Source organism: Anabrus simplex, chromosome 1, assembly GCF_040414725.1.
Source record: "Anabrus simplex isolate iqAnaSimp1 chromosome 1, ASM4041472v1, whole genome shotgun sequence".
Lineage (NCBI taxonomy): Eukaryota > Metazoa > Arthropoda > Insecta > Orthoptera > Tettigoniidae > Anabrus > Anabrus simplex.
In genome coordinates, this window is record NC_090265.1 from 329,502,406 (window position 1) to 329,529,441 (window position 27,036).

Below are 27,036 nucleotides of genomic sequence, written 5' to 3' on the forward strand. Positions count from 1 at the left end.
TTCCAACTCGCTTCCAAGAACTGAGGTCGTCATGTTTTGTCCCCAACTATACTTCAATTTGACGCCATCTGGCTGCCTGCTCATCAATTTCCACTTTACTGTAGGCCTACTAGTTGGCAGAGTAAAACGGAGTTCTCTTGGGTGTCTGTGGCTGAGTTTGAATGCATTTCGTCAGCTGAGGAATACGAACTCTAAAGGGATTCACATCAGTGTTAAGGCACCACCTCTGCGCTAATTTCACATAGATTTTTGGACGAACAAACTTCACTTCCATCTGAAGACTTCCTTACGTCTTTTCCGTTACAACAATACATTTTATTTTAAGGCAAATATTTGTTTTATGATATTTTTCGTAATTCCTGGAAACCTCACTAGTTTGGGTAAGAATGAAATGTTAATTTTTCTTTGCTGAAATGACTATTATAATTCGGCTGTCTAAAATATCTTGCATGTAACGCGTCTGAAAAATACTGTATGTATTACGCGTTCGAGGACTATCATCACTTCACGCGCCTAAACACTCACCTTTCTGTCTTTGTTACCCAACTAGCTATTAGACATGGTTTATGAGAAGTAAATGGAACCATTTTTGCGGCAAAAGGGCAGATAAGAACAAAATATGTTCCTCCCATCTGCCATCTAACGGGTTTGCGAAGAGAAACTGAAAATCGACGATATCGACTGGTGAGGTAGATCGATGCATTGAGTCCCACGTCATCTTCAGACCAATTCTGGTTAATGCTGGTGAAGGCTCATTAGACAAGTGAATTAATTCGTGAAAAGTCCATATAATACACATGTTCTCTCAAATATTTTATTATTCCCTATCAACTACTCGTATACCACAGGAAAGGCGTACCTCAGTCTGGGAACTATTTACAGTATGTAACCGATATGCATTGCCAATATAACAAAGAAAGATGAGATCTGGTTTTAAACTTAGGTTCAATATATTCACAGTGACATGAATTTCCATTGTTCCAGTATTTATAATGTCTGACTCATTAAGTCATCAGCCCTGAGGCTGGTTGCATCCTTAAACAACACGTTCAACTGTTATACAGTTATAGGGAAACCGAAAAAACTAATAGGAGCGCCATAGCGAGGCGTACTAGGCCAAATGAGGAGTGAAATAGTACCGGATGAGTTGGCCGTGCGGTCAGGGGCACGCTGCTGAGAGCTTGCATCCGGGATATAGTGTGTTCGAATCCCACTGTCGGCAGCCCTGAAGATTGTTTTCCGTGGTTTCCCATTTTCACACCGGGCAAATGCTAGGATTGTACCTTAACTAAGGCCACGGCCGCTTCCTTCCAACTCCTAGGCCTTCCCTATCCCATCGTCGCCATAAGACCTATCTGTGTCGGTGCGACGTAAAGCCACTAGCAAGAAGAGTGAAGTAGTCTGTCACTGTTTTCCTCGCTCAGCCAGAGAGGAGCATTGGAGCACGACTTGTCCTCAGCGTAACACCTTTCATAGAATCCAAACGCACCAGACGAGCTCTGAATGTAAGCATGACTCTTACCTCAGTAACTTTCATACCATAAATGAGGTTTAGACTTCTGAGGAACTAGGCCCACATTTTGTTCTTTGTCAAGGGACAGATGCAAACTAGTATATCGATCAAGAAATATCGACAGGCCGGTATAAGAGATATAGAGGGTATCCTTGAAAAAAATGCCAATATTTGCAGGTAAGGCAGCACGCAACAAACGAAGGATCAAGAGGTCCTATGAACATTGTTCGCAAACCCAATATTTTTGGAGTTAAGATCCTCTACCTCTATCATCACTGATCACGATATTTCAATAATTTATGTAGGGTCGTATGTAATAAAAGACGGAAATACGTTCCTACCTAAACATTGATCGTAAACCTACTAGCATGTTTTATCTTGTGTCTTACCGTATCATGATGGGGGCACCGGTCCATTTTCACCATAGTGTTAGGCGACCCTAAACACCATGAGCAATTGGTTGATCGGAGAGGGCCATACCTTGGCCTGCCCGTTTGCCTGACCTTAACCCATTAGATTTTTGACTTCGGAGCGTGTAAAGTCCATGGTGTATTCGATTCCGACCAATGAAGTAAATACATGCCTGTGATGCAATCCGGCTACAGCTAGGGCTGTTTCAACGAATGCGTGATTCCATGCGACGTAAGGTGGAAGGCTACATTGCAATGGATGGCGGTCACATGCTGTGAGAGTAGATGAAAGTCATAGTGATCATTGATGGGAGTAGCAGTGGACCGTAAACCCGAAGATATTGAGTTTGCGATCAATGTTTATAGAACCTCTTTTCCTTCGTTTGTTACGTGTTGCCTCCTTGTAAATATTGGAACATTTTTCAAGGACACCTGTATAATTTATATTTATAACATTGAATAAATTGAAAATGCCGCTCATAGGGTCAGTTGGTGAATGTATTTCAGTCGGATTGACAGGCTTATGTGCATGTAATAACAACTTCTGGCTCGGTGAGGAAAAGCAACGGGAAACTACCTCACTCATCATTTCCCCTGTAACCCTCTTCAGTGATGCCTAGGCAATCTATGACAGCAGAAGGTGGAGTTGTAGAAGATCCAACCAGCCTTCGGGCTGAGTACTCAGCATTCATGTAAAGCATCATGAGAGTTAGTACATTATTTTAACAATGATGAAACGAATTCGTGAAACACTTTCATCTATCTAAGGTTCAATAATTTAGTTAATACAATGTACAGATTTTTTTATTGGTATTTATCGTCAGTCAAGTAGTTGACATCATCTATGAACGAACCGATATTATTCATGAATCAGTTTCTTTTTATAAGTTGTTGTACGTCGCACCGACACACATAGGTCTTATGGCGACGATGGGACAGGAAAGGACTAGGAGTGGGAAGGAAGCGGCCGTGGCCTTAATTAAGGTACACACCGAGCTCGATAGCTGCAGTCGCTTAAGTGCGGCCAGTATCCAGTATTCGGCAGATAGTGGGTTCGATCCCCACTGTCGGCAGCCCTGAAGTTGGTTTTCAGTGCTTTCCCATTTTCACACCAGGCAAATGCGGGGTCTGTACCTTAATTAAGGCCACGGCCGCTTCCTGCCCACTCCTGGCCTTTTCCTGCCCCATCGTCGCCATAAGACCTATCTGTGTCGGTGCGACGTAAAGCAACTTGGAAGAAAATAAATAAAAAATAAGGTACAGCCCCAGCATTTGCTTGGTGTAAAAATGGGAAACCACGGAAAACCAGTTTCAGGGCTGCCGACAGTGGGGTTTGAACCCACTATCTCCCGAATACCGAATACTGGCCGCACTTAAGCGACTGCAGCTATCGAGCTCGGTCATGAGTAAGTCAATATGTATTTATTCGCCCAAATGTCACAGCGTAGCCATCTGGTAAGTATCTAAGTAACTGAGTTTACATGCACTGGAAAATGTCTATGATGGTATACTTTTATGTTGGTAGAAGTTGGGTGCATTACGTAAATACGGAGTCGTAAAGTTCCAGTTTCCATCATTTTTAGAAGAACGTAAATATATGAATGTCGACACAGTATGAAATGAACAGGTAGACAAAGTTTCACACCCCACTAACTACTTCTCGCAGACGCCGAGATGCCGGAAATTTTGTCCTACTGGAGTTTCTTTCCGTGCCGGTAAATCTACCTACACGAAATTGGCATACTTCAGCCCATTCGGATACCACGGGAATGAGCCGGAATAGAACCCGTCATCTAGGAGACATAGAACATCGCCTGAGCACGGTAAATAAACAAAGTAGTGATTTTCACTGATTACCACATACTTCCCAAAATAACTGAGTCATAAAGACGTGGTGCGTTTGTGACATTGCCTTGATCTTCGCTGAACTATTTTATCTATGTATGACGTTATTGACCTACACACAGACTTTAATTATAGCTGTACGATTCATATGTCTCAGACGATTCCTCGCACGCGTCTTGTTTATCGATCCTACTATTCTTTCATTTCTTAGCTCTCTTGAACAAGAACATCAGCGGTACTTAATATTGCACACGTCGCTACGAGACAAAATCGATATTTTAATAAGCTGAGCTATGTATGCAGAGTCAAGTGAACACGCCGTATGCCTTACTCAATCTCTACAGTATGTATACGTATAGTAATATTGAGTTCGTGTCCGCCTCTGTGGTGTAGTTGTTAGCGTGATTAGCTGCCACACCCAGAGGTCCGGGTTCGATTCCTGGCCCTGCCACGAAATTTAAAAAGCGGTACGAGGGCTGGAACGGGGTCCACTCAGCCTCGGGAGGTCAACTGAGTAGAGGTGGGTTCGATTCCCACCTCAGCCATCTTCGAAGTGGTTTTTCGTGGTTTCCCACTTCTCCTCCAGGCAAATGGTACCTAACTTCAGGCCACGGCCGCTTCCTTCCCTCTTCCTTACCTGTCCCATCCAATCTTCCCATCCCTCCACAAGGCCCCTGTTCAGCATAGCATGTGCGGCCGCCTGGGCGAGGTACTGGTCATTCTCCCCAGTTGTATCCCCCGACCCAAAAGTCTGAAGCTCCAGGACACTGCCCTTGAGGCGGTAAAAGTGGGATCCCTCACTGTGTCCGAGGGAAAAACCGACCCTGGAAGGTAAACAGATTAAGAAGAATAATAATATTGAGTTCGTGAAACATAACAATTGTTTTAATATAATTTTTTACTAACCTGGTTTTGTTCATTGGCCATGACTCGGAATCATAAATACCTTAAATTAAAATGCTTCTTTCTTTCTCACTGAAATAATAAAGCCGGACTGGGTGGCTCGGACGGTAGAACTCTGGCCTTCTGAGCCCAAGTTGGCAGGTTCGATCCTAGCTCGGTCCGGTGGTATTTGAAGATGCTCAAATACGTCAGACTCTTATCCACAGATTTTATGAATGAGAGCTCTACTTCTTCTTTATCTATTTACCCTCCGGGTTCGGTTTTTTCCTCGAACTGAGCGAGAGATCCCACCTGTATCACTTCAAGGACAGTGTTCTGGAGCTTCAGACTCTGGGTCGGGTGATACAACAGGGGAGGATGACCAGTACCTCGCCCAGGCGGCCTCATCTGCTATGCTGAACAGGGGCCTTGCGCGAGGGGGGGGGGAGGAGATTGGAAGGGATAGACAAGGAAAAGGGAAGGAAGCGGCCGTGGCCTTAAGTTAGGTACCATCCCGGCATTTGCCTGGATTAGAAGTGGGTAACCACGGAAAACCACTTGAGGATGGCTGAGGTGGGAATCGAACCCACCTCTACTCAGTGGACCTCCCGAGGCTGAGTGGACCCCGTTCCAGCCCTCGTACCACTTTTCAAATTTCGTGGCAGAGCCGAGAATCGAACCCGGATCTCCGGGTGTGGCAGCTAATTACACTCACCACTACACCACAGAGGCGGACGAATGAAAGCTCACAGCTACATAAACAATAGCTCATAAATTCGTCCAGCGATGTTTGCAGTTACTACTAACTGAATTTCGTACGAGGGAAGTGAATTCGTAAATCAAATAATCCGTACATAGCTCTGTTTTCAGGCCGCTTTGGAACAAAATTCTGGCACCTCGGCGTCTCCGAAAGCTGTAAAACAATTTAGTAATATTATCTCAGATATGCTAAAGGCGGCCAAATTTCCATTCTTCTGCAGCAAATTCGGTCTGAAAATAGACCGATGTAAGGATTATTTGATCATCGTTGGTAACAATGAAGATAGTTTTCCTTAAATTTTATTTCAGTAATCAGGGAAATGCCGGGGCTGTGCCTCAATTAAGGCCACGACCACTTCCTAAAAATCCTGGCCCTCTCTGTTCCATGTTCAATGGACATGTTAAATTGATTTGAAATGTTAAAGCAAGCACGCTTTTAGTTTTAAATGACAGTTTATATCGTGATTATAGATCCGTGTGCTTACCATTTCCTCTTATTTATGGCGGTAATCCATCATTAGTCACTTCCTTTTTTGAAAGAAACTTAAGAAACTACGGGGAGACGTAGCGAAAAGTTACCGCACTATGCAGGGACGTCGGGGGAACAGATTGCCCGCAATCCACTGCTAGAGTCACCGGTAAGAAGCAGCAGCAGCAGCGGTAAGAAGCAGCAGCAGCTGGGCGAGCAGGCGTTCATTTTCATTACAAACAAACAAACAAACAAACAAACAAAAATAAGGCTCAACAGCCCTGAAGGGCCACGGCCTACAGCCTACCAAGCTACTGCTGCTCAGCCCGAAGGCTTACAGATTACGAGGTGTCCTGTGGTCAGCACGACGAATCCTCTCGGTCCTTATTCTTGGCTTTCTAGACAGGGGCCGCCATCTCAACGTTAGTTAGATCCTCAAATGTAATCACGTAGGCTGAGTGGACCTTGAACCTGCCATCATATCCAGGTAAAAATCCGTGACCTGGCCGGGAATTGAACCCGTGACCTCCGGGTAAGAGGCAGGCACGCTACCCCTACACTGCGAGGCCCGCTCATTTTCATTACGGTAGGCCAAAATTATCAGTCAATGTAGATCTTTCCTTTCATCAAAGCAGCTGTTGAAAATGATATACATCGTTCTCAATACAAACGTTCCATCGACGTAAAAAATTCTGAATCACTCGTTGTATCTTTGCCTCTACAGTACAATTTCACGCATCAGTCGTCTGACTTCGTTCTCCAGGAATTCAAGAGTAAGAGGACTGTTATTGTACATTTTATGTTTTAACGTTCTCCACAAATAAAAATCACACACAGGGGAACGAGACATCCAAAGTCCACGACATGCTTCGCTCACCATCCCATTGATACCATACCACTCACCATTCTGATAGCTATCACAAATAGCGTTCAACAAGTGTAGGAACACAACAATAATAACGTGTGCTCAACAAGAATTCCACTGATAAACTAAACATTCATTCCGTACGCTTACCGCCAACCATGCTCGTTGCGGTGCCTGACTGCACATTCCATCGCCATCACTCGGAAGCAAAGTATTTCCCCAGTCCACCTGCGTGGCAACAACGTTCAATACATCAGCAACTTTTTACTGCCTCTCCCTGAACAGCCCACCGAGGACCTTAGAATACTAAGATAGCTGTTGCCCATCCAGATGGCCAGCAGATGTTGGAGTGCTACACAGTCAACATGACGACATCCTCAGACGTATTGTTTGGTTTCTGTAGCCGTGTCCACTGCTTCTCAAATCAGACTGTTCCACAGTTGGTCTCATGGGACTGAGTAAACCTCGTTCCAGTTGGCACTTCAGATTTAAAGTTCTTGGATTGGCCAGAAATCGAACCTGGGACCTACAGGTGAAAAGCAGGCAGTATACTCTTATATTACGGGGCTGGCAATTCTTCACACCCAGTTTTCTAATATCTTGGGTTACTCCGTTTTCCCATGTCAGATCCTTAAAGCGATTGCTATTTCGTGGTAATTTAACCTACCGAACTGTTTCTACTTCAGATTTCGTAACATTTCCTTTTACAAGTTGGGTTTGTTAGCCTCATGCTCACCCCACTACCAGGAGATAGCTTCGTCCTCGGACCTCCAGATACTCGTCCTCACTCATCTCCATAAGTTTAGTAGCGTAGAGCTTTTTCGGTGATTGTCAGAAGCATCTACTCCACACTAAGACTGAATAACTCCCACTATTTAGCCAGACTTGTTACCGGTACCGAGTTGAGCTGGCTTGCTCCTTCGATTGCTGGTGGTATCACGACTCAATGCAACATTTAACCGGTGTATGTATGTTGAGCGCCAGCGCGAAAGCCGGTTAAATCTCCACAGTTCAATAATCATCTATCATAAAATGTCTTTGCGTTCTTGGAGAGATTGGTTAATTGATTGATTCATGATTTATTTATCCTGGTAAGGATAACAGACGAAGTATCAGGTAAGACAGGTCGAAAACATATCCTGATGTTTTTATGATACAATCATTGTGTAAGAAGATCACGTGGGGAAAATCAGGCTCCAGATTTAACCACAAGCTCCGAGGTCATGTGGCGAATCTCTCATATAGATCAATAGGAGGTAGCGCGAGTATTCTACATGTACATGTTGGTTGGAGTGGACAACCCTGACGCCCCATGTGATAAGCAGAACCGCACGCGCTGGTAAGGTGTGGGGTGTTTCACTGCATACAGAAATAACATAATAGTTGATGCTTGTTTTAAAGAAAGCAAGACAGTGATATGAGTTCCTCGGAGAACGAAGTTTTAAATCCTACTAATGTAGCGAAGTTTGTAATGAGTTATTTCTGCGAAAGGGGCTATTGTTTTCCGGAGAAATTAGCTAGAAAGAAAAGGAAATGGGGCAATATCTGATTTATTTGATGGAAAATAATCGTAGGGGAGTGCAACTTATTGAGGAGGTTTCTCTTGGTGTATACAGTGGAGACAGTGAAAGCGACTCAAGTGATTCCGCTCGTCAAAATCTTCTGCCGACCACAAGTGAAGTTCCGGGTCCGAGTTCGAAACAAGAATGTGACTCCCCAGAATCTAGTCATTTTACGAGTCCGTCGCCATGCAAATCGTCCAGTTCTAGTTATGTACCTATTCCCGTATAAAGTGTGCGAGAAAACATCAGTATGGAGTATAAGAGGAAGGCTGTAAAATTCTGGCTTAACGAAGGTGGTAAAACGCAAATATCAATTTAACTTTAGTTTAGTGTAGTCGGAGTGATATCTTTACTTGTGGAAGAAACCAAACCAAACCTCTTGGCGCAACAGTCCCAAAGGGCCATAGCCTACCAAGCGACCGCTGCTCGGCCCGAAGGCCTGTAGATTATGGGGTGCCGTGTGGTCAGTACGACGAATCCTCTCGGCCGTTATTTTTGGCTCTCTAGACCGTACTTGTGGAAGAATCAGTTGGAAAATACGGGTATGTCGGCAAGTCCAATTGAACATTAAAAGAAAGCCTCTATTCCCCCTTCCAGGAGGCAAGAAGGGGGAGGCGAAATGTAAGCGTTGAAGATTTACGACTGTGGGCTTTTGAAATTGCACATGAACTATCTATTGGAAGTTATATCTTCGCCTCTCATGCCTGGATCAGCCGTTTCAAGAAACAACACAGATTTGGGAGTAGGAAAATCACAAAATTTGTATCCCGTTCGCATATTCATGACGAAATTCTAAAGCAGGGCCTCCGAGGGTGCATGCGCCAGTGCATTGCACGGCGCAAGGTGCAGGAGACGACTTCACTAGCTTGACCTGAGTGCAAACCCTCACTCCACCGTCTCATCCGATCGGCTTGTCTCCGCCTTCTTCACCTTCCCCGCTTTTCCTGTCACTGCGAAATGTTTATGTGCGGTGAGCGGAGACACTCTGTTGTATGGGGCGTTACCGGTATTAAAAATGCTTCTTTCAATTTGGTTTGAGCAATGTATCTTCCCTAGCTCTTCTTTTTCTTTTCTTTTGCAATTATACCAGTAATGTCTGGAACAAGAGATCAGAAATTATGAGAGCGTCCTTAAAATTACAATCAGAAATACTCGCACGCAATCTAGTTTTCGTACCAGTCAAAACAGGAGAAAAAACAATTTTCACATATGCATTTGGAACCAAACATACCGTACAGATAATCTTAGCTGCTTCTCGGTGCAGCTTAGGAAGATCTTCCTTCGACAAATTCTCGTACAATTCCAGTAGATAGATAGAACTTTTTGATGATCACGTAATTATTGTCCCACAGGTTAAGCATTTGGCTTTAATCGTCACGACTGAGAAAGAAATACGGAAGTTCCCAGTTCGATTGAAATGGAATTTCGGAAGTCTCTGCTTTCTTCGAAACAGGTCGCTCCATTATTATGTTGTTGTCTTGCGCTTATCTATTTCACTGATAAACAAGTCGTCTATCACCTCAGCACACTACACCATCCGAGTCAAGCCGAGTTGAGCCGAGTTGGACCGATGCACGGTGCACGGAGCTTCTGCGCCTCGGTTTGCACGCGTGGGAATTTGGGGCGTTTGAGAGGCCCGGTTCTAAAGAATAAGGCTACAGAAGAATTTCTGGTGAGGGCTCAAGAGCGATTTATCCATACACCCCGTCCTTTATTTACAATACTTATCAAAGCGGGTTCGAGCGCGGAATACGATCGGAAAAGGCTCTATCGTTTTTAGGTGAGAAACACACACGCGCGCGCGCACCCACCCACACAACAGTCAAATCGGTTAGTTCATTCATACACTGATACACCATACGGCCAACAGTATGGACGGTTCTTTGTTCACAAAATTATTTATTGTACTGCAGGAATCAACCGGAACCTTCGGACCTCTGGTTTCAACAAAAATGTTTAAAGCAGATATCGTCATTGTCACTGCCACAAAATCAGGAATACTAGGAAAAACAGAACTGAAAATATGGTTTAGAGAAGCCCTTTTCCCGTTATCTGAAGACAACTGTGCCCTATTTTTGATTCTTGGACCACATATAGTGATACAACTTATCTTGATCACATCCCTCCACGCAAAACAATAGAACTGCTTCAGATTCCTCCAGGTACCACGGGCATAATTTAACCGTTAGACAAATTCTTCTTCCGGCAGTGGAAAGCTTTCTACCGCCGATTAACAGAAATTCTAACTTCTCTTAATGTTAAAGTTGAGGTTTGTCACTGCCTTAAACTGCAGTCTTTTATACATCTTCAGTTATCATCTCCACGATTTCGGGATATGATAAAATATTCATGTTTACAACGAATTACACAAGAGAGCGAAGTCCCGAGTTCATAGGGCTCGCTAAGAAAGATACGTGTGAAGAACAGTGCGTCAATGAAGTTCTAGACATAATATAGGCATAAATGGTAACAATGGTAAGAATGTTCTAATTCGTTGTGCTCCGTGAACAAAAAACTTGTTATCATCATGTAATTTATACCAGTCATTTCTTCTAAATTTTTCAGTGACAGACAAGTGGGTGAAACAATATAGCTGTATGCATATGCGTCCCGCCACACCAGAATTCCGAGCTGGCTCAGGGATGCCCAGATGCGCCTCCCGTCATGCTTGCGTATCAGAATTCGAGGTACGATTTCGGTGCCTTGCAGTTAAATCTGGAGGCCGATTCTCCGCACACTATCCTCTTAGGACGTATTCACCAACTTCAGTTAAATTTGATGGCCCGCATCTCTTGGCCAGAGAGAGGGCGTAACCCTTTAGGGTGGGGAATGAAAGCATTTGATGATGAAATTTGCTGTTATCTTAGATTTCCAAAACTCAGATAATGCCATTTTCTCGGATAACGCTCACTTCTGTATTCACCACGGAATATAGGCTATTATCTCGGTTCACGAAAACTAAGTTTTCGTTTCATTCTGAATTAGAAACTTAGATTTTCATACCGGTCCGTCTGTGTGGTGTAGTGGTTAGTGTGATTAGCTGCCACCCCCGGAGGCCCGGGTTCGATTCCCGGCTCTGCCACGAAATTTGAAAAGTGGTACGAGGGCTGGAACGGGGTACACTCAGCCTCGGGAGATCAACTGAGTAGAGGGGGGTTCGATTCCCTCCTCAGCCATCCTGGAAGTGGTTTTCCGTGGTTTCCCACTTCTCCTCCAGGCAAATGCCGGGATGGTACCTAACTTAAGGCCACGGCCGCTTACTTCCCTCTTCCTTGTTTATCCCTTTCCAATCTTCCCATCCCTCGACAAGACCCCTGTTCAGAATAGCAGGTGAGGCCTCCTGGGCGAGATAATGATCATTCTCCCCAGTTGTATCCCCCGACCCAAAGTCTCACGCTCCAGGACACTGACCTTGAGATGTGGGATCCCTCGTGGAGTCCGAGGAAAAAACAACCCTGGAGGGTAAACAGATTAAGAAGAAGAAATTTTCTTACCGACGCACGGAAAACAAATGACTACGTGAGTTCATCACTATCGAAATTTAAACAAGTTTTTGACTGCATTCGGGGTTTGCAAATAATTTATCATAAATTATGTCTGCTATTGAGGAGAAGCGAAGAAAGAAGCCTAATATGACTTTCCAAAAGAATGAATTGTTATTATATTTGGTGGCAGAAAGTATTAACATCATAAGAAAACAAATAATAGCATACACATAGTATATTTCACTAAAAATAAGGCAGCATTCGTTAATTCTTCATTTAAAAATTCATGCAGTCGTGTACCGTACAAGATATAAGCTATAAACGAGAATTCATCTTAGACCTACATATGTGTTGGGAATTCCAGGTTATGTTCGATTATGGATAACACTAACAGTGTAGAAGCTTTAGATAACCTAAAGTGTGTCCCATTCCATAGCTACAGTAAATGGTTAGTGTACTGGCCTTTGGTCGGGAGGGTCCCGGGGTCGATTCCCGGCCCGGTCGAGGATTTTAACCTCAATTGGTTAATTCCAATGGCTCGGGAGCTGGGTGTGTGTGACGTATTTAGCATTCGAAATCATCCTAGGTAGGGTCCTCAACTTCACAGACTTGCAAGTCGCCTAATAGGCCGTCTACGAGAAAAAAACCCGCACCAGGCCTCTCCGGAGGCCATACCCCATTATTATTATTATCATCATCTAAAGTGTGTTTCAAAATCAGTGTCACCATAGTCCTCAAAGTATGTAGCGCGTTCTTTTTATCCACCTAGGGCGTTTTGTTGCATAATTTTGGTTATATCCTTCGTCGCTGAGAGTTTCTCTTTCACTTAAATATGCCAGCCGTCTACGAGCTGCCATCTTGAAAGAATATTATCTTAGATTTCCTGTTTTACCGGACCACCTTTCTGCGATAAAATTTTAAACCGAGATAACGCCCATTATTCGAGATAATGTTGTTGGTGAATACAAATGTAACTGTTGCCTCGATTTTCCTAGCTTTAAACCAAGATAAAAGCTTTTACTCACATTGGTGAATACGAGTCTTACAGTACAACGATTGTGTCAACAAAAAATTCAGAATAGGTTTCGACCTATCTTACCTGTTACTTTCCTTGTGAGAATAATTATGGTACTAATGCTTGTTTGTTTCCAAGACATGCAGGCAAAAATCTACTTCCATGGCCACAGTGGAATGCTTTCCTGTCGGGAAATGGGATATGTAGACGTATTCAATTGTTGTATTATTGTCTTCATTCGTGAGTTTATACAGTCACAACTAGATACGAGGATTATAGGCACTAAAAACAGTTTAAAATAGGCAGGCATATAGGCTCTTAAATCATCCAAAATAGGCATGTAAATAGGCACTAACCTATAAAATAGGCAAAAATAGGCATGAAAAATACTTGTAATTGAATAAAACACACAATTACTATAAAAGGGATTTACAACAAGCAACTTTTCAATGTTTTCCGGTAACAATCTTGTTCTCCTGTCGGGCAGAATGCTTTGTAGTGAGAGAAAGATCTCTCAACATCACAGGAAGTGATTGGACAAAACTTCAAATAAGCCATTTCATCTGGTTTTAGTTCATCTGCTTCATCTACCTCACCTCGTAACACCCTGGCTACTTTTACCGTCGCTTTCCATCATGGATTCTGCTGCAGGAACCTTATGGAAGTTTTTGCTGACAGCAGCTACCTTCACAGAGGTTCGGTCAAAACTTCTGACTTCTTCCGCAACCCTAAATGACTCCACCAGGGGAAAGCCCCTCTTCTCCAACTCGGTGATTGCTCCCGACAGCTTGTTGTTGAAGTGCGAAGATGCTCCAGATTATGCAGGGGGATATTAGCTCCCACCATTGCAGTGCACAGGTCTATAGAAAATTGTTGTTGGTCGCTGTTCACAGTGGACTGGTAGAAAAGCTGCGATGACAACGCTTTCTGTACTCGTGTCAAATGCATCGCAGTATTTCTGTGTTGATCTATATGGTATCTTTTCACATTTGATCTGAAAAATAATAAAATTGACTTAAATTACAATGTTCCTATATCTCAAATTTCTACAGCTGGGCTAATTGGCAATAATGATTAGTATAAACATGCATTTGTTTCATAAAAAAAGAGAAAGACTATTAGAGGTGATGTTTCTAGAATTACAAAAGAACAAGAGAATTCGTAATTTACATGGAAATATATCCTCAAAACTGTTCAGTTAAAATCTGGCAGTTTCCTGTCGAGTTCGCCGGGTGAAAAAAATTATAAAAATGACGTGAAACAATACCTGAGTAGCGTAGAGGAGAGATCCTTCCTATATGCTTACCAGAGACTCACCAAGCTGCCCCTAGCAGTATTCTTACTTATACAGACGAATTAAAACGGAGGCACTACAAATCTCAGATTTGTGAACATTTTATATGTTGCTATTCGCCGGCTTTGGTCAGCCGGGTCAGCTGTCATGAAGACTATTTTCTGTTGGTTGCAATAGATCCTGCATCACATGTACCTACAAGGCTGCCACCCTCGTTGAAAATTAGAAAACCGCGTGATTTGAAATTGTCGTGGAATGCGCCCATAACCTTACTTTTGTTACAATTTAGCAAGACTCTAGATGGGATGCTAGAACTTACGCACCCCAGACTCACTTTGGTTGCCCCCTCAGCGCAACGGTTACTAACCGAACCTCACCTATTCCGACCAACGGTCTATTCACTGGTCTGGTCTTGTAAAGATAGTCTTTGCAGCCTTGTAAAACACGCTGTGACATCGCCCAAGCCGCGCCATCTTGTATGTCTATCCTCTGTGACATCGTCCTAGCTGCACCACATTGAATCTTCAACCTATATTTCGCGAAGGCTTAGCGGGAGCGTAATAGAGTTCACTAGAACCTACAAATAGCGCTGATGAAATTTACTCACAATTTTTTACATTTCCGTTGTAGTCCGCTTCTGTGGTGTAGTAGTTAGCGTGATTAGCCGCCACCCACGGAGGGCAGGGTTCGATTCCTTGTTCTGCCACGAAATTTGAAAAGTGGCATGAGGGATGGAACGGGGTCCAGTCAGACTTAGGAGGTCAACTGAGTAGAGGTGGGTACGATTCCCTCCTCAGCCATCCTCGAAGTGGTTTTCTGTGGTTTCCCAATTCTCCTCCGGGAAAATGCCTTGATGGTACCTAACAGGACGCAGCCATTTCCTTCTCTCTTCTTTGCCTGTCCCTTCCAATCTTCCCATGCCTTTACAAGGCCCCTGTTCAGCACAGAAGGTGAACCTGTCTCGGTGAGGTACTAGTCCTCCTCCCCAGTTGTAACCCCCGACCCAAAGTCTCACGCTCCAGGACACTGCCCTTAAGACGGTAGAGATGGGATCCTTCGCTGAGTCCGAGGGGAAAACCTACCCCGGAGGGTAAACAGATTAAGAAAGGAAGAAAGAAAGAAAGCAAGAAAATATTTCAGTTGTAAATCTCCATTTTCACAGGAAATGAATCAGAGTTCAAAATACTGATTTTTAATTTTCATCTACTCTGTAACAAGAGACCACCGGCGTTCTAACTCCTCGTTCAGTAATTAAATAATTATTTACAGTTTAGCAATATAAATTATTGAAAGTTCACGACTAATACAGCATTGCAACAAAACAACTTTCCCCAATACGTAAATTAATAGGCCTGTAAAATGCTACAATCAAATGCGATCGTAGTTCAGTCACAATAAAAAAAAAAAAAAAGAAAAAAAAAAAAAAAACAAGAAGGAACAAACGAACTTATCTCCTTATAGCAAGCTTGGTAGAAGACTACCTTTCCATCCGTAGTGAAACTGGGATCCCCTGTGATCTACCGCTTCAGCCAGTAGGACGACGATTTTTCTTTGTAGTTACAATTTTTTTATACGTCGCGCCGACACAGATAGGTCTTATGGTGACGATGGGATGGGAAAGGCCTAGGAGTGGGAAGGAAGGGACCGTGGCCTTAATTAAGGTACAGCCCCAGCACTTGCCTAGTGTGAAACTGGGAAATCACTGAAAACCATCTTCAGGGCTGCCGACAGTGGGGCTCGAACCCTCTATCTCCCGGATGCAAGTTCACAGCTGCGCGCCCCTAAGCGCACAGCCAACTTGCTCGGTGATTTATCTTTGGGCATTGCCACAGACACACTTCTTCTTCACAATAAATCATAACACGTTCTGAAGATAAGGCGTACGCGTACAAGAGTTCAGATCGAGAAGGAGGTATAAGGGATATGGGTTGTGCAACGTAGTTCGACGTTGATTGGTTCTCGCATATGTCTTGGAAGGTTGGAGGGGTTGGAGGCTTCGAGGTCGAACTGTTCCTTGTTTGTCCTGATGGAAATGTTGCGAGAACTATTTCTGGTGACTTCCGAGAATTCCCATTTTTGTGTTGGGGTAAACAGATCTTGAGAAATTAGAAGACAATACTGTCGAGCACATCAGTTACATTATAATGCACTGGAAAAAATCGGCTTCTTTAAAATAGATTCAAAAGGCATCAAATAGGCAATTATACTCCAAAGGCACAAACCCCTGAAATAGGCATTTATAGGCACAATAAAACCAACGAAATCTAGCTTAAAGGACCCTAAAACGGATTTATATCTCAAAAGCCTACGTTTCTGAACACAGGAATAAATTAGGCAAATAGGCAAATTCCCGTCTCTAGTCATAACAATTCCAACATCGCTATTGAAAATGCCACATACATCATGTGTGAAACACCCGACGGCGTAAATAAATTGACACAGTCCACAACGGAAGAAGGGATAAATAATAATCTAAGTACTCAGTTTATGTCTGCGGTCGGTACTTAATGTGTTGTATGTAAATTAAAGTGGTGGTGATTGTTGTTTTAAGAGGAAGAAAAGAAAGACGTCCGACTTTTCGAAGAATGGAGGTATTGGTGAAAGAAAGGGAAGGAACATGAAGGGCGTGGAAATGAAAGGCCTCGCAAACCTGATACCGTCGGGATAGAAGAGAGGTCGGATAGAAGAGATGAAAGTGAGGCGTATGACACAAGTAACAGGAAGCAATGCTAACCTCAGCTAGGAGACCCATGGCCGCCAACCCACGCTCCCAAGTTGTGAGCTCCGAAGGGTAACTGAATTACACCCGCAAAATTAAAAACATTTTGACAGATGTTGCTGTAGGGAGAAGCATTGCACGGTGTTGCCACATTCCTGCATTCCTTTCTCCTTCCCTTCGCTTCGATTGTTCAAACCGCTGTGTGTTGTTATACGTCATAGAAAAACTCAGAAGTGAGAGATTTGACAACTCCAAGCAACACGAGCCGGGCAGCAGGCTTATCTCCATGGCAACCGCAGTGGATCCGCCCTCGTTTCCATGGTAACCATACCCCCTACTCCCTTCTCCTCACCGAGGCAGGCAGTAAACGGAGCTCTCTCTAAGAACTGTCATAACGCATCTTTCAATATAGTAATACATATATAAACAAGACGGGTATTGAGGTGTCTTTTCCTTACCTAACTAGAGTTGTCGTTACATATTAGTCTGTTGCCATTTCTTGATGCATGCGGTATTTTTGCATCTGTCTCTTGGCACAGGCCACAATAAAATGTTGCTTCCACCGAAGTCCCAGTCTCATCTATGGCTGTGACAGTAGGGCCTATGCACACTGCTGAGCACAACTAGAACGTCTCAAAAGTGATCCTCATGGGGTCAGTCGTGCTCAGTGAGGAAAGCAATAAGAAACTACATAGTTCCTCATCCTGCCTAGTATGTCTCATTTTGGCACCACCATCGATTTTTGCGGTTTCTCTATAACTTGACAACATTTGGTTGTGCTATTTGAAGATCCAACCACCCTTCTCACCATTCGTCACAGAGCAGGGATTGGTTGCGTAGGGAATGGTGTTACTATCGTCACTTAAATCTCACCTTAGATAGAGACCAGAGATGGTTTAAATAATAAGCAGCCCCGTGGTCTCCTCGCGAAAAATTAAAAATACTATATATCTAGCCTAATGTCATTCTGCATGGAAAATGATCAGCACGATTCTGCAGAATCAGTCGAAATAGGTTTGTTAATTTTGTTAATTTTTTACGTAGAGGAATGAATCGTCAGTTGATTGCATCTAGCAGCAGTTTATTGCATTGAGTGTAACACGCCACAGTGGTAAACAAATGCTTGCTCTTGGCCTCTCTCGGAACACGCTCACCAGAAATGACCTGCACCGAATTATTTAAAAATAATTACAGCAATGAAAACTGATGTCCGCCTCTGTGGTGTAGTAGTTAGTGTGATTAGCTGCCACTCCCGGAGGCCCGGGTTCAATTCCCGGCTCTGCCACGAAATTTGAAAAGTGGTACGAGGGCTGGAACGGCGTTCATTCAGCCTCGGGAGGTCAATTGAGTAGAAAGGGGGGGGGGGGGGTTCGATTCCCTCCTCAGCCATCCTGGAAGTGGTTTTCCGTGGTTTCCCACTTCTCCTCCAGGCAAATGCCGGGATGGTACCCAACTTAAGACTACGTCCACTTCCTTCCCTCTTCCTTGTCTGTCCCTTCCAAAATTTCCATCCCCCACCAAGGCCCCTGTCCAGCATTGCAGGTGAGGTCGCCTGGGCGAGGTACTAGCCATCCTTTCCAGTTGTATCCCCGACCAAGAGTCTGAAGCTCCAGGACACTCCATTGATGCGGTAGAGGTGGGATCCCTCGGTGAGTACGAGGGAAAAACCGACCCTAGAGGGTAAACAGATGAAGAAGTAGAAGAAGAATGAAAAATAAAAAATATCATGTTAGTTACAAAATGATACTTTCTTGCTGTGTAGTGCACCTGATATAATGTCATCCTCAAATTTTGAAAAAAACATTTTACTTTTGTCACACATTTATTCGACAACAGTGTGTAAGGAGAATAATAAAATTTTTAAAGTAACGATCAGTGAACTCAGTTTCGAACGATCTCTCTTTGCATGAAGTTAATAATAGGCTTGTCAGTTGTACGGTTTGATATTTTTCAAACTTTATTTGTACAGTTATTGATTTATTTTTCTTTGTACATTTGTCTGTGTTGTAACCGAATAATTATAACCGAGACTTCGGTATCGATTACAGAGTATAATTCTGAAGTTACTAAAAAATTAAACCAATTAAAGTTAAACACGAACATCTAAGTGGTGCATGGTTGGCAGTTCGCCAGCTTAGGCGTTAAACCACGGAGGCAGTCAAATAATACCTATTATACATTATTTAATACTAATTAATAATTTTAATGTTATTTTTAACGTCCCACTAACTACTTTTGATGGGTTTTCGGAGACGTCGAGGTGCTGGAATTTTGTCCCGCAGGAGTTCTTTTACGTGCCAGTAAATCTACCGACACGAGGCTGACGTATTTGAGCACCTTCAAATACCACTGGACTGAGCCAGGATCGAACCTGCCAAGTTGGGGTCAGAAGGCCAGCGCCTCAACCGTCTGAGCCACTCAGTCCGGCCTTATTTAATACTAATCTTACAATAACGAACACCACCTTTGTTCATATTAGTTGTAGGGGCCGATGACCTTCGATGGTAGGCCCCTTTTTAACAACAAGCATCATCATCATCATATTAGTTGACAATACATTGCATAACTTCTATCTGCTGTAATTATATTTGTATTAAGGTATTCATGGATTTTACATTTTATTTGAGGGGGCCCGAATTTTTATTTTGGCAGGCGGCCCGTATCACATTCGTTACACTGCTGATTGATGGGGATAAAAATAAGTTCTATGATTTTCTGCTCACATTTTCGTGGTGGTGGCAATGTTATGTGTCAAGGATGAGAAATCTTTAGAGTGACCCTGAGTAGTCAGCGTTTTGTGTTCCTGTTATAAAAGCAAATCGGAGATTAGAGATGACCCAGTGAATGGTCGGGATCATGGCCGCGATAGCGTGCCTCACAGCGGTGATAGGCCTAGGATCGATGTTCCTGCTGCCATATACTGGACCATGGGACGAACTTAATGCTAATGCAGAAACGAATGCAACAAACTTCGAGAATAACTTCTCTCAGGTAAAGAAAGGTTAGTGCTTGGAACGTCAAATACTAGTTCATGATAATAATTTTGTTTTAATTGTATTTTTAGAGTGGTACTGTATGCAGGGAAAAGTTCAGAGGGTCTGGGGTTCGATTCCCGGCAGGGTCGGGGTTTTTAATCGCTTTTGATTTCTTTTGGCTCGGGTAGTGGGTATTTGTGTCCGTCCCAACACTCTCCTCTTCATCGTCAGACAACATACCACACTACCAACCACCACAGAAACCCACTATAGTGATTACATCCCTCCATATAGGGTTGGCGTCAGGAAGGGCATCCGGCTGTAAAACATGGCCAAATCACAAGTGCGACGCAGTTCGCATCCGCGACCCCACAGATATGGAAGAAGCGGTAGGCATAGAAAAAGACTGTGTACAGAGGTAAAATGTTCAATAACTGGTGAAGAAAGGAATAGAAGCGTTCCAAATGTGACGTGATCTACGGATGTAGTGTGAAATGGGTTGCATGAATCACAACGAAAGAGATGGTTTAACTAAACAGCCAAATTCAGCAGATAAGAGTACACATGTATAAAGCTGCACGCAGCCAAGATAATTTTGCTACACAAATAACATCGTTACCATACATCTCAAATGCAGCGTAGATGTAGATAGTTGCAAATTTTGCGCTGGGAAGACTTGGGAGTAAGGAGACGAGATGCTCGACTGTGCGGTATGTTTCGAGCTGTCAGTGATGAGTTGGCGTGGAATGAGATTGAGCGGAGCTTTCAAAAGTAGGGGTGTATTCTTCCCGAAGGCATGTCCAAACCTCCACAGAGGTATGCCTGAGGCGGGGTTTGCGTACGTTCAAAAGTAGGAAAGATCATAATATGAAGATAAAAGCTGGAATTCAAGAGGACAGATTGGAGAGAATATTCATATATAGGACGAAAAGTAAGGGATTGGAAGTCCGGCCTCGTGGTGTAGGGGGCAACGCGTCCGACTGTCACACGGCCATTCCGGGTTTGATTCCCGGCCGCGTCAGGGGTTTTTAATTTTAAATGATTAATATCCCTAGCCTGGGGACTGGGTGTTCGTGCCGTCCTTAACATTCCTTTCCTCACATTCAGCACTACACCAGGGCCTTTCGCATGCACTGTGCACGGTGGAAAAGACGATTTCGCTTGGTTGACCAGAGTGCAGACCCCACTCCTCGATTGTAGCAATAGCGCTGTCTCTCTCTTTCCCCACGCCTATTTCGCTCGCTCCGCCTGTTTCTCTCTTCCTCACTTGCTCCGTAGCGCTCCAAATCCAAGCCGAGTTGAGCCGAGCTTAGCCGAGCAGCCCAGAGACGAAGCGTTGGTCCGAGCCAAGCCGATTGGTACCGATGCACTGTGCACAGGAACTCTGCGCCTCAGTTTGCAGCGTGAGATGTTGGGCGTTTGAGAGGCCCTGCTCTACACTTCCGCAATTCCAATTACATGCAGGTTCATATCATATGGTGCAAGTAGGGGCAAAAGATCTCTATAGGTCGACGCCCCCAAACAAATAATAATATATATTTTAAGGGATTGGAATAAATTATCAAGGGAAATGTTCGATAACACTTCCAAGTTCGTTGAAATTATTTAAGAAAAAGCTAGGTAAACAATTGTAAATAAATGTAAATATAAGGCAAACGACTGATAGGGAATCTGCCACCTGAGTGACAGCCCTAAATGTAGATCATGGGTGATTGTTTGAGTGATGGAGACAGTTATGTACAGACGAAGAATTAACACAGTAAGGCATGGCGTGGGAGGAGGGCTGCAAAATGCCAGTATATGGACGGATGACCCAACGAAATCACATCGTCATCAAATAATAATAATAATAATAATAATAATAATAATAATAATAATAATAATAATAATAATAATAATAATAATCTTAGGAATAATTGTTCAGTCATTCGTCCAGAGGCTCTTTATGCAGCAGAATGCCTTGTATTGAACAGGAAGGGTTTAATTGAAAAGTTAGAAGCCAAAGAAAGAAAAATCCAGAGAAAGAACCTAGGACCGATCAGAGAAAATGGTGAGTACAGCAGACGGCATAACAATGAACTGTACCTGCATGTGAAAAGGATAACGGACACAATTCGGAAACGGAGGATTAATTTGTATGGCCACATATCACGTATGAGCTCGCAGAGATTGACCAAGCGGATCTTATCCTACTTTGTAAACAAGAAAACCAAGGGACCCTGGTTCACCGAAGTTGAAACAGACTTTCGATGAATAGGGTTCACACATGAAGACATCGAGGAACGTGTTCCTCTTCAGAAGAAAGTTCGACCATACCAACGATTCCAAAAAAAGCCGAAGTTGAAAACAGGCAAGAAGTGGACTGATGAAAGAAAGGAAACTCACAGAAAGCGAGTGCGGGAATACTGGCAAAGAATTAAAGCTCAAGAATGCAAACGGTTGAAATGACGTGGTCCATAGCCAGTCGAAACGAATAATAATAATAATAATAATAATAATAATAATAATAATAATAATAATAATAATAATAATTATAATACCCGTGTGGGGATTTACCGGTTACCTCCATCGGGCGCGTCCCATTGGAATTGGGGAAGCTCGCTGGCTCTGCCGCCAGCAGAGTCAGAGGGTAGTAGGGAAATAAAATACCACCTTGAAAAAAAAACTGGTCCCTTGCCAGGGTTACGGCGAAGACTGGTAAATGACCAGAAGCCAGAAAACATCTTGAGGCAACCTCTAGGGCTAACAACCCTAGTTGTAAAAGGATGGGTACCCGTCCAAAGCAAAGTCAAGTCAAAAAGCATGATGGCACAACATTTCAAGAAACATACCCCAGGGGGTAAATCTTCGGATAAATCCCTCGTCGTGAACGCCACGGCGCACGAGTCTCGTTCGGATTCTGGGGGAGACTCGACATCATGCAAGAGACGAGTCGGAGCGTCTCGGTGTACCCCGAAGATTCAAAAACTCAGGCCAAAATCTAAAACCTTTCTAGCAACTTTCAACATTAATTCACTTACACAAACTGGCAAGCTGAAAACCCTCACCAAAGCTCTTCACGAAAATCAGATATCCATAATGGCCCTACAGGAAACAAGGTACCCAGATTAAGAGATTTTTGAATCCGAAGGCTACCGATTTTTCAAGAGCAAAGCGCAAAGAGGAATCCTCAATGGAGCTGTGGTGCTTGGAACCGCGTTTGCTGTTAGAACCAAGATCCTTAAATCGGTTTGCAAATTTCGAACCTGTGAATGACAGATTGTCTATACTCACAATTAAATGCGCGAACAAAACCTACGCCCTAGTTGACGCACATGCTCCTACAAGCGATAAGAACAAGTCTGATCCAGACGAAGTTGATAATTTCCTGGGACCTACTGGATGAAAAATTAAACAAAATCCCCAAACACCATGTCAAGCTTCTTTTGGGTGACTTCAATGCCCAACTAGGTCGTGAACAGAAGTATAAGAGAGTTATAGGAAATTACCCTGCTCACAAAAGAACCAATCCCAACGGCAAAAGACTGGTGTCCATTTGCGAAAATCACAACCTGCAGGTCATGTCGACCCACTTTCGCCATCTACCCAGAAAGCAAATGACTTGGCGTTCTCCCGTCCAAGCTCTCGGAGAGTTCCAAATTGATCATGTTGCAATCTCCAGGAGAAACAGCCCTGAGATTATGAATGTCAAGGTAAAGAAAGGCATCAATGTGGCCTCAGATCATTATATGTCTGTTATCAAATTCAAACCAATTCCCGCAAACACAAGGAAGACAACCAAACAGATCACACGCTTCGACAATGATAAACTTCGGCAAAGGGTCGAGGAGTTCCAGGAGAAGGCTAGACCAAATGACACTGACTTTAACAACGCCAAAAGTCTCCTTGTTGAGGCCGCCAAAGACATTGCAGAATTCAAGAGAGGCAAAAAGCATGCCTGGTGGAATGATACCTGCGAATCAGTCCTCCAAGAAAGACTCAATGCGTGGAAACAGTACTACTCTACGAAATCAGAAAATGATTGGGAAACCTACAAAACCCAACGTGCCCAAGCAGCTAGGGTGTTCAGAACTGAGAAACGTAAATACGAAAAATCTCTCATTGAAAAGATAGAACAAAACTTTAGGAAGAATGAAAGCAGAGAGTACTACAGAGCCTTCAAACGCAAACTCACTGGCTATAAACCATCATCTCTATGCTTTGAGCGAAAGGACGGCACACTGGCGACATCAAATGAAGAAAATTGCAGCATTCTGGCAGATTACTTCAAGAATTTACTTAATTGCTCTAAACCTCAAAGCGCCATTGAGACCAAGGAACCCTTACTCAGGTACCCAGATTCCAGACCACCCGACAGAGATGAAATCAAGCGCCACATTGCCCGTCTCAAAAATAACAAAGCGCCGGGGGAAGACTCAGTAGTAGCAGAACTATGGAAATATGCCCCACAGGAATCACTTGATATCTTGCAAAAGCAAATAGAAGAAATTTGGAACAAGGAGACCCTACTCGAGGATTGGAAAATAGCTTTGATCCATCCATTACACAAAAAAGGCAGCATGAAGAACATCAACAACTACAGAGGAATATTTTTGCTACCCGTGACTTACAAAATTCTATCACTTGCCATCCTGGAGTGTTTGGAAGCACAAGTCGAACATCAAATAGGTGAATACCAAGGAGGGTTCAGAAAAGGTCGCTCAACAGCTGAACAGATCCAAAATCTCAAAACGATCATCAGATATTGTACACTAAGGTCCAAGCAGTATGTGTCTGTCTTTGTGGACTTTAAGAAAGCGTACGACTCCATTGACCGGGAAGTTCTGCTAAACATCTTAAATGAATATGGAGTTGATTTGAAACTGCTGGCATTAATTAGAGCCACCCTGACCGATACAAAGTCCAAGGTGAAGTTCCACGGATGTCTCTCGCATTCCTTTGACATCAAAGCAGGAGTCCGACAAGGTGATGGGCTATCCCCGATACTCTTCAACTGTGTTGTTGAAAAGATCATCAGAACATGGCGGGTGAGATTACAGGAAACCAACTACAGTCCATTGAGAATAGGAACCAAATCCAAGGGGATCGCAACAGACTGCCTAGCATTTGCCGATGATATTGCTGTTCTCTCAAACGACATAGAAACCGCTAGAGCTCAAGTTGAAATTTTAAAGGAAATTGCCGAACAAACTGGTTTGCAGATATCGTTTGAGAAAACAGAAGTAATGACTAACATCAAAGAGGCTCCACCAAAACTCCATACAAAATACGGGGACATCACACGAGTAGACAAATTCAAATACCTGGGTGAGATCATCTTGAAAAATGGACTGGACAAAGAAGCATTTCAGGAGCGAGTACGCAAACTGGAAATAGCCTACCAAACATCCCGCACAATCTACAACAAAAAATGCCTTTCCCAAAACACCAAGATACGTCACTATGAAACAGTTCTGAAGCCAGTAGTTCTATATGCAGCCGAAACCCTGTATCTAAATGCCAACAAAGGACTCCTTGAAGAACTGGAGAAAAGAGAACGCAAAATTGTGAGGGGAATCTTGGGATCAAAGTACAGACATGGAATCCATCAAAAGAGATCCAACAAGGAAGTCTACAGCAAAATAGAGAAAATTACCAACACAATCAGAAAAAGACGGGCACGATTTTACGGTCATCTGAAAAGAATGGACGGAAGAAAGTTAACTAAAGAAATCTTTCACTTTTTTGATTCAAACCCCAAAACCACAATTCCCTGGTTTAGAAATACCAAAGAAGACCTGCAAATGCTACATATCTCAGCTGAAGACGCCCTTAACAGAGATCTATTCCGCAAGAAAATATTGACGAACGGGCTAAACCGAGACGAGCAGCCGGACAGAAGAGCGTAAGCAGGCCCACTCGCAAATAATGAGGGAAATTTGGGCTCTAAAGAAGGCCAAGTTCAGTGTCAAATGCAACAAGACTTAACGTGGTCCTTGATGGCCCCAGCGAATTATATAATAATAATAATAATAATAATAATAATAATAATAATAATAATAATAATAATAATAATAATAATAATAATAATAATAATAATTTTAGTGCAATACTAGTATTACTACTTCTCCTAATCATCATCATCATTGTCATCATCATTGCTACCGAGCATGATAGCTGCAGTCGCTTAAGTGCGGCCAGTATCCAGTAATCGGGAGAGAGTGGGTTCGATTCGCACTGTCGACAGCCCTGAAGATGGTTTTCCGTGGTTTCCCATTTTCACACCAGGGGCTGTATCTTAATTAAGGCCACGGCCGCTTCCTTCCCATTCCTAGGCCTTCCCCATCCCATCGTCGCCTTAAGACATATCTGTGTCGGTGCGACGTAAAGCAAATAGCAAAAAAGAAAAAAATCATCATTGCTGTACATCTGGACAACCACTCTGTCTCACTTTATATCAATGATGCAACCTTTTAATGAACGTTATTAGGTACGAAATGCATTGGCAGTCCCTTATTTTCTCACCATTAATTTTTCTGCCATTTTTCCTCTAAATAATAATGATGGCGTATGGCTTTTAGTGCCGGGCGTGTCCAAGGTCATGTTCGGCTCGCCACGTGCAGGTCTTCTGATTTGACTCCCGTAGGCTACCTGCGGGTCGTGATGATGAAATTATGCTGATGATGACACTTACACCCAGGCCCCGTGCCAGCGAAATTAACCAATGATGGTTAAAATTCTTGACCCTGCCGTGAATCGAACCCGGGACCCCTTTGACCAAAGGCCAGCACGCTAATCATTTAGCCATGGAGCCGGACATCTTTCGTTTGAAACAGTGATTACTATCACCACAAGTACAACCTCTTAATTACATTCCTCTGGTGTCTTAGATACTTGTTTTTTCTCTGCACCAAAAATGAATCTGCAGTCTTGTCACACCAGAGTGATTAAAGGTGATGTTCTCTCGGCGTTTTGGGAGCTTGTTCCGCAGCTACTAACGAGGAGAGTTCTTTCCCATCTTCCTGTTTGTTAACGATATTTTCATATCCACAGCTTAGGACGAGGCCAGACCACGTAAGTTTGTGTTCCTAGGAATCCTGCACCGACAATGGCTATTCTGAGTGTAGTTCCTTCCCGATATTCTGTACATCTACACCAGAAAAATGCCGGGATCAACCTATGACTAACCGCATTTTAGACCCAATAATTTAAAAAGTGTATGCACATTGCTGCGAATGCCGTACCATTCTATAGTAATTTCCCC

At 43.3% G+C, this 27,036-nt stretch overlaps 1 protein-coding gene across 3 annotated transcripts in view; it reads left to right on the plus strand.

Annotated features, from left to right (window-relative positions):
- Positions 1-27,036, plus strand: part of LOC136865887 (low choriolytic enzyme) — a 64,542-nt gene that overhangs the window by 3,329 nt on the left and 34,177 nt on the right. The window contains exon 1 of one of the 3 annotated variants that reach the window (XM_068226340.1): positions 19,672-19,819. The exons of 1 other annotated variant lie outside the window; for it this stretch is intronic. In XM_068226340.1, coding sequence (XP_068082441.1) covers positions 19,675-19,819 — 145 coding nt within the window. In that variant the 5' untranslated portion in view covers positions 19,672-19,674. Of the gene's footprint in view, positions 1-19,671; positions 19,820-27,036 lie in introns of those variants that run through there. One more of the 3 variants, XM_068226342.1, reaches the window with a different exon arrangement.